A 14,360-nucleotide genomic window follows, 5' to 3' on the forward strand; every position below is an offset into this window, starting at 1 on the left:
TGATTGCAGGGATCCCTTTAATTGCTGTGCCATGGGAAGGTGCCAGTGCAGGGCCTGGGATGATTGCAGGGATCCCTTTAATTGCTGTGCCATGGGAAGGTCCCAGTGCAGGGTCTGGGATGATTGCAGGGATCCCTTTAATTGCTGTGCCAGGGAAGGTCCAGGGGCAGCAGCTGCTGTGACCAGGGCACTCAGCCCCGTGCCACCAGCCTGTTGGCACTCTGTGAGAGGAGGGAGGCTGAGGATGATTCCCAGGAGGGAGGCTGAGGATGATTCCCAGTAGGGAGGCTGAGGATGATTCCCAGGAGGGAGGCTGAGGATGATTCCCAGTGAAACCAAAGCCAGGAGAGCTCCCAGGGGCTGCCTCTTGCCTGCCTTTGCTCCGTCTCATTGTTCAGAGCCTGGAGCTGCAGAGCATCTTGCATTCCCATATTTGGGGCTGAGATGGAAGCGGGATTAGATGTATGTTATTTATATGAACCATACCTTCTTACTCAGCAGATTGCCTGTCTGTGTTTATTCAGTGTCACAGCTGCCGGCTCCGCTCGAACAAAAAGTTTCTGGCTCCTGTTGTCTGTCACTGTGGATCCAATACAATGGGGCCAGCTGGAGTCGAGTCTGGTGTCTGTGTCATCCTGGGGCGCCCAGAGACAGAGCCCAGACTGGGCTGGGCCGCAGCTGCACCTCCACAGCTGCAGCCATGCCCCAGAGCCGCCTCCCCAGCCACAGCTGGGCTGCTGCTGCTGCTGCTGGCCACGGGGCCCTTGGGCTGGGCACCCCCCTGAACTGGGGCACCCCCCCCTTGGGCTGGGGCACACCCCCATTTTGGGTTGGGGCACACCCCCATTTTGGGTTGGGGCACACCCCTTGGGCTGGGGCACACCCCTATTTTGGGCTGGGGCACACCCCCATTTTGGGTTGGGGCACACCCCTTGGGTTGGGGCACACCCCCATTTTGGGTTGGGGCACACCCCCATTTTGGGTTGGGGCACACCCCTTGGGCTGGAGCACACCCCCATTTTGGGTTGGGGCACACCCCTTGGGCTGGGGCACACCCCCATTTTGGGTTGGGGCACACCCCCATTTTGGGCTGGGGCACACCCCTGGTTTGGGGCACACCCCCATTTTGGGTTGGGGCACACCCCTTGGGCTGGGGCACACCCCTTGGGCTGGGGCACACCCCTTGGGCTGGGGCACACCCCTGGGTTGGGGCGCCCCCCTGGGTTGGGGCGCCCCCCGAGCCATGTCTGGGCTGGAGGTGGGACCCCAGAGCTCAGGGCACACAGAGATCCTGCCCAAAATGTCACGGTGACAGTCCCGGGTGACAGTGCCAGGGTGAGCCCAGGGTGACAATCCCAGGGTGACAGTCCCAGGGTGACACCAGGCTGTCCCCTGAGCCCAGGGTGACAATCCCAGGGGTGACACCAGGCTGTCCCCTGAGCCCAGAGTGACAATCCCAGGGTGACAGTGCCAGGGTGAGCTCAGAGTGACAGTCCCAGTGTGAGCCCAGGGTGACAGTCCCAGTGTGACTCCAGGCTGTCCCCTGAGCCCAGCCCATCTCTGGTGTCCCCAGAGCCCCAGGCCTGGCCCTGTGGTGGCTGTGGCAGGAGGGCTGGCGCTGCTGGCACTGCCCTGCTGTGCTCTGTGTGTCACACCAGGGCCCCCAGGCTGCTCCAGCCCTGCTGGCACCAAGGGGACACAGGGCTGGGCTCTGCAGGGACAGGGGACAGGGACAGCTCAGGGGTGCAGGGGGCTGGCACAGGCACAGGGGACAGCTCAGGGTGCAGGGGGCTGGCACAGGGGACAGGGACAGCTGAGGGGTGCAGGGGGCTGGCACAGGGGACAGGGACAGCTGAGGGGTGCAGGGGGCTGGCACAGGGGACAGGGACAGCTGAGGGGTGCAGGGGGCTGGCTCAGGTGTCTGTGGGACCCAGCTGAGCTGTCCCTGTGCTGGCAGGGCTCAGGGTGGTGGCCATCGGCCCAGGGCCAGGGCTGGTCTCCTGCTGGGGCTGTTCCTGCTCCTCCTGAGCACCGGCCTGGGGAAGAGGAGCCTCGGGGGGAATTTCTGGCTCTGCTCAGCCCCCTGAAAGGCTGGAACCAGCTGGGAGCTGGCATCTGCTGCCAGGGAGCAGGGCAGGAGCAGAGGGGAGGCTCAGGGTGGGCACAGCAGGAATTTCCCCATGGAAAGGGAGGTCAGGAGCTGGGATTGCCCAGGGCAGGGCTGGTGTCCCCATCCCTGGGGGGATTTCAGAGCCCTGTGGCTGTGGCACTTGGGGACAGGGACAGTGGTGGCCCTGGCAGTGCTGGGGATGGTTGGAATGGTCTCGGAATTCCAGCCTGAGCAATTCTGGGGCTGTGTGGCTCTGTCCCTCCCCCTGAGCAGGGGCTGGGCTGGGTGCAGCGGCTGGCAGGGCTTGTCCCGTGCTCTGCTCTCCAGAAGGTCCCTGCAGGGGCTGTGCTGGCCCTGGTGACTCCAGTCTGTGCCCAGGAGCCCCTTGGCAGAGGGCTGGAGGGGCAGGAGCCAAACCCAGCAGAGATCCCAGGGATGGAAGCTCATCCCAGCTGGGGGGCACAGCCACCCCCAGGCTGAGGGACCAGCCCTGGCCCATTCCCTGCTCCTTCCAGAGCTGGAATCTGAGCCCTGGCCCATTCCCTGCTCCTCCCAGAGCTGGAATCTGAGCCCTGGCCCATTCCCTGTCCCTTTCCCAGCTGGAATCTGAGCCCTGGCCCATTCCCTGTCCCCTCCCAGCTGGAATCTGAGCCCTGGCCCATTCCTGCTCCTTCCAGAGCTGGAATCTGAGCCCTGGCCCATTCCCTGTCCCTTTCCCAGCTGCAGTCCCAGCCCTGGCCCATTCCCTGTCCCATCCCAGCTGGAATCTGAGCCCTGCCCCATTCCCAGTCTCCCCCCAGCTGGACCCTGTCCCAGCTGTTTCCAGCTGTGCTGCCCTGCAGGGCCGGGCCGGGCGCTGTCCCTGTCCCTGTCCCAGCTGTTTCCAGCTGTGCTCCCGGCCGGGCCGGGCGCTATCCCCGTCCCAGCTGTTTCCAGCTGTGCTCCTGGCCCGGCCGGGCACTGTCCCTGTCCCAGCTGTTTCCAGCTGTGCTCCCGGCCGGGCTGGGCGCTGTCCCTGTCCCTGTCCCTGTCCCTGTCCCTGTCCCAGCTGTTTCCAGCTGCGCTCCCGGCCGGGCCGGGCGCTGTCCCTGTCCCTGTCCCCATCCCAGCTGTTTCCAGCTGTGCTCCCGGCCGGGCGCTGTCCCTGTCCCTGTCCCTGTCCCCGTCCCAGCTGTTTCCAGCTGTTTCCAGCTGTGCTCCCGGCCCGGCCGGGCGCTGTCCCTGTCCCTGTCCCCGTCCCAGCTGTTTCCAGCTGTTTCCAGCTGCGCTCCCGGCCCGGCCGGGCGCTGTCCCCGGCTGCGGGAGCCGCCGCTGCCGGCAGGGCTGAGCTCCGCGAACATCCCCGCTGCAGATGGTCTGTCTGGCACCCCTTTGTGAGAGCTGAGACCCCAGCAGCCACCGCTAGAAGTGCTCGAGGTTTTTTCCTCTGAGGAAAGGGGCTGTGGAAGGATGAGACACTCCAGGGGAAAGAAAAAACCCCAAAATCCAAACCAAGCCCGTGGTGGTGGGTTTGTTTTTAACGGGGATGCTGTAAAATCCCGAGTGACACTTCATCCCACGGGCAGCAGCAGGGGAGGCAGGCGGCAGCAAACACGGGAGCAGTGGCACAACCCTGCCGGCAGAGCCGGTGTGCTGCTGAGGAGGAGCTGCAGTATATATTTTTATACATATTATAGACTTTCCTCCCTCCTTTCTCTGCAGAAGTTCCCTGTTGGACACATTGCAATATATTTTTCACAGTTCTATTTTTTAAAAGTATTTAGTCTCATTTGTAAAGCCGTCTTTTGAAACTTATTTCTAGTTCTAGTTTTCTCTCAACAATGTCTGCCTTATTCCATAGTATCTTTAAGGTAGTATTTCTTCTCTCAAAGATGTGCATGTTTTTTCTCTCAACAATGTCTGTCTCATTCTATATATTTTTATATTAGTGTTTCTTCTCTTAAAGTTTTCATCAATGTGTTTTTTCTCTCAACAATGTCTCATATTTTAAAGTGAGTATTTCTTCTCTTAAAGTTTGCATACAGATATATATTGTTTTTTCTCTCAACAATGTCTGTCTCACTTTATATATTTTTAAATTACTATTTCTGCTTTTAAAGTTTCCATACAGATGTATATGTTTTTTCTCTCAACAATGTCTGTCTCACTCTATATATTTTTATATTAGTGTTTCTTCTCTTAAAGTTTCCATACAGATGTACGTGTTCATTCTCTCAGCACTGTCTCATTCTATATATTTCAAAGTTAGCATTTCTGCTCCTGAAGTTTGCATACAGGTACATGCTGTGTAAACTTTCTGTTCAGTTCTGAACATTTTTACAAATCTGTTTCCCACAGTTCCCCTCTGTCCCCAGGGAGCTGGGAGAGGGAATTTGTGGAGGCTGCAATTTTTAAAAGCCAGCCTGAGCTTTTTTGTTTGCTGTTTGTTACCATTCTAAACAAGATGGGATCTGGCCAGGGTTGTTATAGTAACTACTGAGATTTCCTCAAGAGAAGGGGAAAAAATAGCAGCAGCCCATTCATGCCTTGCTGCAGCTCTCCATTCAGAGCTGCTCTGGGAGAGGGGAGGGGATGGCAGGGACAAAACCACGTCCCTGCAATCAGCACAATTATATAACACATCGTTATCTAGCTATTTAATTATGCACCGTTATATATGGCTCTGTTCATAAATAGAAACAGTCGTTAATGGGATATGATGCTACATAAATAATGGTTAATAGAAGATAATGTAATAGAGGAGATAAATAATGCAATCATGTAATATAGTCTATAAAAATAGAATAGAGTATAATATGATATATTATATAATATAGTATATAGTATGAAACAATATATAATATAATATAATATAATATAATATAATATAATATAATATAATATAATATAATATAATATAATATAATATAATATAATATAATATAATATAATATATTGTAATATAATGTAAATGTAATGTAAATGTAATGTAAATGTAATGTAATATTATATTATATAATACATAATAATAGTATAAATAGTGTATAGTAATATATTATATAATATAGTAATAATGATATAATAATGATATAATAATGATATAATAATGATAGAATAGAATAGAATTAATATAATACAATATAATAAATATAACAGATACAGTAATATATATAGTATAAAAACGATATCATAATAATAATATAATATAGTATATAATAAAATAATATAATATAGTATGGTATGATATGGTGTTATATAATGTAAAATATTATATGATTGATATAATGTAATATAATATAATGTAATGTAATATATAATATAATGTAATATATGATATGATATGATATGATATGATATGATATGATATAATGTAAATGTAATATAATATAATATAATATAATATAATATAATATAATATAATATAATGTAATATAATGTAATGTAATGTAATATAATATAATATAATACAATATAATATCATATATTGTAATATAATGTAATATAATGTAAATGTAATGTAATATTATATTATATAATATATAATAATATAAATAGTGTATAGTAATATATTATATAATATAATAATAATGATATAATATAGAAATGTAGAATATAATAGAATTAATACACTACAATATAATAAATATAACAGATATAGTAATATAAATAGCATAAAAATCATATCATCATAATAATATAATATAGTATATAATAAAATAATATAATATAGTATGGTATGATATGGTGTTATATAATGTAAAATATGATATGATTGATATAATGTAATGTAATATAATGTAATGTAATATATAATGTTATATTATATTATATTATATTATATTATATTATATTATATTATATTATATTATATTATATTATATTATATTATATTATATTATATTATATTATATTATATTATATTATATTATATTATATTATATTATATTATATTATATTATATTATATTATATTATATTAATTTTTAGCACCCTGTGCCGGTGGGAGGAGTCCCTGCCCATGCAGGTGGGCGATCCCTGAGCTCCTTCCCCCTCGGGGTTCCCTGCTGGGTTTCCTGGGCTGGCGCAGGGTTCTGTGCTCAGTGCCTGCTGTTCCCTTGCAGAGCCGCCTGAAGGAAGCGGTGCAGCTGCTGGAGGATTACAAGCACGGCACTCTGCCCCCAGGAGTCACCAACAAACAGGTCAGGGCAACTCTTCCGTTCCTGCTTCTGCTGCCCTTCCCTGGGAGGGCTCTGCCAAAGGCATTTCGGGGGTTTCTGTGGGCAAACGCCACTGCTCACACAGTTCAAGGGAGAAAAGGTCATTTTTCAGCTGGATGAAAGCTTTTTGTCACTGCTGTGAGTTCTTGTAGCAGCAGCTGGGCAGCCTCAGCCCCTGCCCTGCTCCTGTGCAATAATTTCAATTTCTGCCCTGATCCCCACCTTGTCTGGGCCATATCAGCCCCTGCCCTGCTCCTGTGCAATAATTTCCATTTCTGGCCCGATTCCAACCTCCTCTGGGCTGTTCCTGTGCAATAATTTCCATTTCTGCCCTGATCCAAACTTTTTCTGTGCCATATCAGCCCCTGCCCTGTTCCTGTGCGATAATTTCCATTTCTGCCCCGATCCCAAGCTCATCTGGGCTGCACCAGCTGTGCCAGCAGCAGTGGGGACATTCCTGCCCCAGGGATGGGAGCAGGGGGTGTGAAATGCCCAGGGATGGGAGCAGGGAATGCCCAGGGATGGGAGCAGGGAATGCTCAGAATGGGAGCAGGGAATGCCCAGGATGGGAGCAGGGAATGCCCAGGGATGGGAGCAGGGGGTGTGGAATGCCCAGGATGGGAGCAGGGGATTGTGGAATGCTCAGGATGGGAGCAGGGAATGCTCAGGATGGGAGCAGGGGGTTGTGGAATGCCCAGGGATGGGAGCAGGGGGTGTGGAATGCCCAGGATGGGAGCAGGGAATGCCCAGGATGGGAGCAGGGGGTGTGGAATGCCCAGGATGAGAGCAGGGAATGCCCAGGGATGGGAGCAGGGGGTTGTGGAATGCCCAGGATGGGAGCAGGGAATGCCCAGGATGGGAGCAGGGGATTGTGGAATGCTCAGGGATGGGAGCAGGGAATGCCCAGGAGGGGAACAGAAGTTGTAGAATGCCCAGGATGGGGTTCCTGAGGAAAGGATCATTTCTGGGGCTTTGGGATGGAGGGATTGCAGGGTGATCTCTCCAAGACCACACCAGCCCCATTTTCTGGGCTTTTCCCCCGTGTTCCTCTGCACATGGAGCTTGTGGAAGCAGAGATGAGGATTTTGGGGGAATCAAACTGCTTTTGGAGTATTTTACCTGCAAGTCAGTGCTGGGAAACAAAAACCATCCATTTCTTTTGGTGGGTGTTACCTGAAACTCTTCCCCATTCCTGTCCACGTTACCTCAAACTCTACCTCATCTCTGTCCATGTTTTTTGCCCAGAATATGGAGGGTTTTGCCTGGAATATGGAGGTTTTTTCCTATAATACGGAGGTTTATACCTGGAATATGGAGTTTTTACCCAGAATATGGAGGGTTTTACCCATAATACGAAGTTTTTTACCTAAAATATGGAGGGTTTTGCCTGGAATATGGAGGTTTTGCCCATAATATGGAATTTTTTACCTGAAATATGAAGTTTTTACCCAGAATATGAAGGGTTTTGCCTGGAATATGGAGTTTTCACCCAGAATATGGAGGTTTTTGCCCATAATATAGAGGTTTTTACCTGAAATATGAAGTTTTTGCCCAGAATATGGAGGTTTTTGCCTATAATATGGAGGTTTTTACCTGGAATATGGAGGGTTTTGCCTGGAATGTGGAGTTTTTGCCCAGAATATGGAGGTTTCTACCCATAATATGGAGATCTTTGCCCATAAAATGGAGGTTTTGCCAGGAATGTGGAGATTTTTGCCCATAAATTGGAGGTTTTTGCCTGGAATGTGGAGGTTTTGCTGGGAATGCGGAGGTTTTTGCCCATAAGATGGAAGTTTTTGCCTGGAATGGGGAGGTTTTTGCCCATAAGATGGAGGTTTTTGCCTGGAATGGGGAGGTTTTTGCCCATAAGATGGAGGTTTTTGCCTGGAATGTGGAGATCTTTGCCCATAAGATGGAGGTTTTTGCCGGGAATGCGGAGGTTTTTGCCCATAAATTGGAGGTTTTGCCTGGAATGGGGAGGTTTTTTTGCCCAGGCTGTTCCCGGCTGCTGCCAGAGCTGGGGTTATTGGCACAGGCTGTGTTCCCTGTGCTGATCCCCGGAGATGGAGGCACAGACCCGGGGCTGGCAGCCCTGCCCTGGCCCTGGCACCGGCCCAGGGCTGGTTCCTGGCCCGGTTTGTGCATCCAGCACCAAAGGCTCAGCCCTGGGGGGTTCATGCCCTGCTGGTGCCAGGGCTGCCCCAGGGATGCACTCCCAAACCAGCAGGGATGGAAGGGCTGGGAGCTTTACCCCACACCCTGCAGGCCAGAAATCCTCTGTCACCTCTTTACCAAGTCCACAAGCGGTGATTTCTTCTCATCAAACACAAACACAGGAGGTAAATGAAGGGAATGAAAACTCTGCTCACTGCAGCGGGTGTGGAAGGGGCTGTGCTGGGAAAGAGGAACAGCTCCCACAGAAAATAACTGGGAAATGTCACAAGGCTCTCCTGGGGTCACTGTGCTCTTCCAGGCAGCACCTGATGGGCAGGAGAAGGGACTGGGAAGGAGAAAGGGATGGGAAAAAGGGATTGGGAAGGAGAAAGGGATGGGAAGGAGAAAGGGATGGGAAGGAGAAGGGGCTGGGAAGGAGAAGGGGCTGGAAGGAGAAAGGGATGGGAAGAAGGGATTGGGAAGGAGAAAGGGATGGGAAGAAGGGATTGGGAAGGAGAAAGGGATGGGAAGGAGAAAGGGATGGGAAGGAGAAAGGGATGGGAAGAAGGGGTTGGGAGGAGAAAGGATGAGAAGGAGAAGAGATTGATTGGGGAGGAGAAGGGATTGAGAAGGAGGAAGGGATGGGAATGAGAAAGAGCTGGGAAGGAAGGAGGAATTGAGAGGAAGAGGTTGGGGAGGAAGGAGGGATTGGGAAGAAGGAACTGGGAAGGAGAAGGGGTTGGGGAGGGGAAGGAGCTGGGAAGGGGAAGGGATTGGGGGGAAGGGAGGGAGGCAGGAGGGAGGGAGGGATTGGGAAGAAGAAAGGATGGGAAGGAAGGAGAGATTGGTAAGAAGGGACTGAGAAGGAGAAGAGGCTGGGGAGGAGAAAGGATGGGAAGGAGAAGGGATGGGGAGGGAGGAGGGATGGGGGAGGAGAAGGGATTGATTGGGGAGGAGAAGGGATTGGGAAGGAGGGATTGGGAGGGAGCAGGAGTGAGGCAGCAGCAGTGACTCAGCCCCATCTGCCCGAGGCAGATGACACACAGCCACTCTGTGTGACAAATGACACACAGCCACTCTCTGTGACAAATGACACACAGCCACTCTCTGTGACAAACCACTCTGCAGACTTTTGACCCACATTTTGCAGAGTGACAGAGCCAGGCTCTTCCCAGGGTTCATTCAGAATTCCAGCGGGGGAGAGGCTGAGCAGGCTGGGAGGAAATGCAGGTGAGGGAGGGGAAGGAAAGGATGGGAAAAGGCCTTTCCTGGGAAATGTTCTCTCCTGAGGACCGTGGCACTGAGGTGAAGCAGCCCCAGCTCCCTTTGCTTGCAGCAGTGTCGGGGGGCTTGGGTGGGACTGCAGCCAGAGCTGCCCGTGTTTAATGAGTGCATTAATTAGCCCAGAGCTCAGCAGGGCCCGAGGGAGCTGCTGCAGCCCTGCAGTGCCCCAGGCCAGCCGGGCAGGGCTTGCAGTGTGTTCCTCCACTGGGCCATTTCTAGCTGGATAGCGAGATCCATGCAGGACCAGGGTTCCTCAGGTGAGCAGTCTGGGCCGGGCAGCTCAGCCTTCAGCAGGCCGGGTGTCTGAGCCCTCAGTGCCCTGAGCCTGGCACCTCAGCGAGCTCAGTGATTATCAGCTCTCAGTGCTTTTCTGCTCTTTTATAATTTCAGCTCTTTGCTCGCTAAGATGCGGCCTCAGTGGCACCCACAGAGCAGACGGGGAGAGAGGAGAAGGCGGCCTCGGAGATTCCACCATGGTTTATTGGCAGGGAGTTCGCGAAGGGTTCCGACGGCAGCTCTGCTCCCAGAATGGGCCAGGGTGGCTGCTTATATAGGGTTAGGGGGATTGAAAACTGACCAATTGTAAGGGTTAGGGAAAACTAGCCTGTAGGGTCACAGAGAGATAAGCTAGGCTGGAGGAGCTAAGTGAGGACTCCAGGCTTAGCTATTCTGACTCAGCATTCCCTTATCTCAGGCTTACATCCTCCACGGGGCCTCAGCCATCTCAGTGTCCACTACAACCTGTCCCCCTCAGAGCCCTGCACTGGATGTGGCTCACACAGGAATGTCTGAGCGGGCTGGGGGAGAGCCACGCTCACCCCAGGGGCTCAGAGGTGCTGGGGTCTCTGCTCTCTGGGCTGCAGCTGACCCCGAGGGGTTGCAAAGTCTCTTTTTCCCAGCCCTGAGACCGAGGAAGAGGGCAGCATTCCTTGGCTCTGTTCCCAAGGTTGTTTGTTTGCTGTTCCCTGTAACATTGTCTGTCTGTCCTGCTGGGGTCTGTCCGGCAGGTCGGGTTGAGGCACACTGACACCCTCAGGGCAGGGCTGGCTTTGGATACTGTGAACTGCCTGTGCTTTATTTGCAATAACTTCCCAATGCCCATCACCTGTGTCAGACATTGATGTAAATGATGTAAAAGAAATTATTGTAAATAAAGCACAGGCAGGTCACAGTCTGTCCCTGCTCTAAACCAATCCAAAGTGCCACCAGCACCCAGGAGATGGGGACAAGGAGAAGGACAGGACATGCCCAGACTCCTCCATCTGCCTCCTGAACCCCATTCCAAATCCCCACAATTCTACTTTTCCACCCTGTGACCAATTCAGCCTCATTCTGCTCACACCCCTGTGGCTGTGGCTCCTCACACAGAGCTGGGATTTGTTTCCAGGGGCTGAAATCCAAAGGTACAGGGGTCTGTGACCCCGTGCCAGGGTCCCTGAGCCCTGCCAGGGGCTGGAGCCCCCCAGAGTCAGAACCCAGGGAATTCCTCTGGCTGCCCTGGAGGGCTCCAGCCCTGCCAGGGGGCTCAGAGACCCTGGCACAGAGCCCCAGACCCCTGGGCCTTTGACCCTGACCCATGGAGCAAATCACCACCTTTCTGTGAAGCATGACAAGGCAAGAGGGTTTAAATAGAATAATAGTTAGTTTGTCATGGGGTGAAAAACAGATTTTGGGGGCTTTTAGAATGGGGGCTCGGGGTCCCAAGATGGAGGAATTTGGGTGTGCCCTGTCCTCCTTCTTTCTTCTTCCCAGCCTCCATGTTCCAAGTGATGGGGGCACTTTTGGATTGGCTTAAGGTAGAAACTCACTGTCTAACATAGGTGATGGGCATTGGGAAGTCATGGTAAATAATGGAATGGGAATAATGGTGAATAATGGAATGGTAAATAATGGAATGGTGAATAATGGAATGGTAATAATGGTAAATAATGGAATGGTAAATAATGGAATGGCAAAAAATGTAATGGTAAATAATAGAATGGTAAATAATGGAATGGTAATAATGGTAAATAATGGAATGGTAAATAATGGAATGGTAAATAATGGAATGGTAAATAATGTTATGGCAAATAATGTAATGGTAATAATGGTAAATAATGTAAAATAATGTAGTTTTTAGTGTAAAAAGATAACACTGCCCCAAGGTGGTCAGTGTGCTGACCTGGGAAAGAGAAGGGATTGGGAAGGTGGAGGGATTGACTGAGGAGGAGAAGGGGTGGGAAGAAGAGAGGATGGGAAGGAGAAGGGATTGGGAAGGAAGAAGGGATGGGAAGGAAGGAGGGACTGGGAAGGAGAGGGGACAGACCTAGGGCAGGTTGGAGAAAGAATGTTAGAGATAACAAATGTTAGAGATGAGAAATAAGAAACAGCCTTGAGACTGAGAACAGAGGAATCCTGACTCCTCCTTTGACTGGGAGAAGAGGCCGGGAGGGATCTCGGAGCTCTGTGAGTCCAGGGCAGGCGGAGGGCGGCTGTCCCGGCTCTGACACGCAGCAGCTCCGGGCAGAGTTTTGGAGCACCGATCCCCCGGCAGGCAGGCAGGCAGCTCTCCCCCCGAGGAGGCAGCTCTGAGCTCAGGCAGACGAGTTGTTTTGACAGAGCTCTCACCAAGCGCTGTCTGCGGCTCCGCGCGGAGCAGCAGCGCCTGACAGAGCTCGCATCCCTCTCGCTGGGAGCTCGGCGGCGAGGGTGGCGGGAGCCGCATCCTCCCGCAGCTCGGCACAGCCCCTGGCGCCTGCCGAGACGGTCTCAGCACGCGAGGAGCGGCGAACACAGAGCCTAGAGCTATGTCACAGCACTCCCTGACAGGGCTCCGTGGAGCCGGCCCCGCTGCGCTGCCTTCCGCAGGCGGCTCGTTCCAAACGAGCTGCAGCGCGACAGCCAGGGGCGAGCTGGAGAGAAAATCAATCCCTCCGGGGAGCTGCGGTGGGCTGGCAGCGCGGCCCCAGGCCAGCTCTGCAGAAATGCTGGGGCGCCGGGCAGCAGCAGTGCCGGCTCCTGCAGCTCTGCCCTTCCCACCTCCCCAGCTCTGCCCTTCCCACCTCCCCAGCTCTGCCCTTCCCACCTCCCCAGCTCTGCCCTTCCCACCTCCCACCTCCCCAGCTCCCCAGCTCCCCAGCTCTACCCTTCCCACCTCCCCAGCTCCCACCTCCCCAGCTCTGCCCTTCCCACCTCCCCAGCTCTGCCCTTCCCACCTCCCCAGCTCCCACCTCCCCACCTCCCCAGCTCTGCCCTTCCCACCTCCCACCTCCCCAGCTCCCACCTCCCCAGCTCTGCCCTTCCCACCTCCCCAGCTCTGCCCTTCCCAGCTCCCCACCTCTGCCCCTTCCCACCTCCCCAGCTCCCAGAGCCGGACTTCACTGCCCATTAACCCCAGGTGGGAAAAAGCCATTTCTGGGCCCTCATTAGCCAAAATGAAGAATTGATCTCACACCTGTTGATCGCTGCTGCACCGCTGAGAGCTCCTCGTGCAGGGGGGCTGCGGGGTTTGTTCCTACCTCAGAAAGATGTTTTAAAAACAGGATTTTCAGCCTGGCTGTATCAATTATGTGATCAGCAAAAAGGAGGAGAAAGAGCTGCTTGATCAGTGTTTATTCAGGGGAGCGAGAAAACACACTCCATTTCTTCAGCTGACCTTATTTCCTCGAGTTTTTATTGAAATGTTTAAAAGCCAGGCTTGGTTTTTTATTAAATATTCAGCTGAGTGTTTGCTAAAATGCCCCCAGCCCCAAATATTCTGTGCAGTGGGAGTACCCCACGCTGTCATTAATCCCCCTCTCCAGCAGGCTCTTAGGATTTCCTAATTTCTACTGAAATGCAAAGTTATCTTTGGTAATTGCACCTGTTTGGGGTGGTTTTCTGCTCTCTCGATTGTTGGGGTTAAATATTTGAGGAGGATTAGAGAAGATGTTTGGGGGAGAAAGCCCCTGATGGCCTTGGGGAGGTGAATTTGGGTGGTGGAACTCTGTGGATCCAGAAATGTTTGATGGAAACATGAGCTGTTAGTTAGCAGGGCTGGGAAGTTTTAGAGATTTAGGAATTTTTGCTGTGGGAATTCCAAGGGAATGGTGGGGTTTGGTGGAATTCCTCCTCCCTGCTCCTGTCTGTCCTCCTGGGGCTCCTGCAGAGGGTGAGGAGCGGTGGCACTGCTGGTCCCTGCGTCCCCTCTCATCCCCCTGTCCCAAAACCAGGGTCCTGAGGAGGGAGGGGAGGGGGGAAAGGAAATGTGGAGGATTTGTGCTGATGGAGAAGCTGCTCCAGTTGTCATTTATGCACCACCAGCTCTGCAGGGGTTGATTCATGGAGTCGTGGGATGGTTGGGTGGGAAGGGACCCAAAATCCCACCCAGAGCCACCCTGCCATGGCAGGGGCACCTCCCCCTGCCCCAGGTGGATCCAGCCTGGCCTTGGGCACTGCCAGGGATCCAGGGGCAGCCCCAGCAAATCTGGGAATTCCAGCCCAGCCCCTGCCCACCCTCCCAGCCAGCAATTCCTTGCCAAGATCCCAGCCCAATCTCCCCTTTCCCAGTGGCAGCCATTCCCTGGCTCCTGTCCCTCTGTCCCTTGTCCCCAGTCCCTCTCCAGCTCTCCTGGAGCCCCTCCAGGCCCTGCCAGGGGC

At 52.1% G+C, this 14,360-nt stretch overlaps 1 protein-coding gene across 5 annotated transcripts in view; it reads left to right on the top strand.

The window, feature by feature from the left end:
- The window catches only part of SFXN5 (sideroflexin 5), a 115,955-nt gene that overhangs the window by 12,697 nt on the left and 88,898 nt on the right, over window positions 1-14,360 (top strand). For all 5 annotated transcript variants that reach the window (XM_084204193.1, XM_084204192.1, XM_084204196.1 and 2 more), the window contains exon 3: window positions 6,210-6,287. In XM_084204193.1, the coding sequence (XP_084060319.1) occupies window positions 6,210-6,287 (78 nt within the window). The remainder of the gene's footprint in view (window positions 1-6,209; window positions 6,288-14,360) is intronic.

This window comes from Fringilla coelebs (assembly GCF_963513975.1).
Source record: "Fringilla coelebs genome assembly, chromosome: 4".
Taxonomy (NCBI): Eukaryota; Metazoa; Chordata; class Aves; order Passeriformes; family Fringillidae; genus Fringilla; species Fringilla coelebs.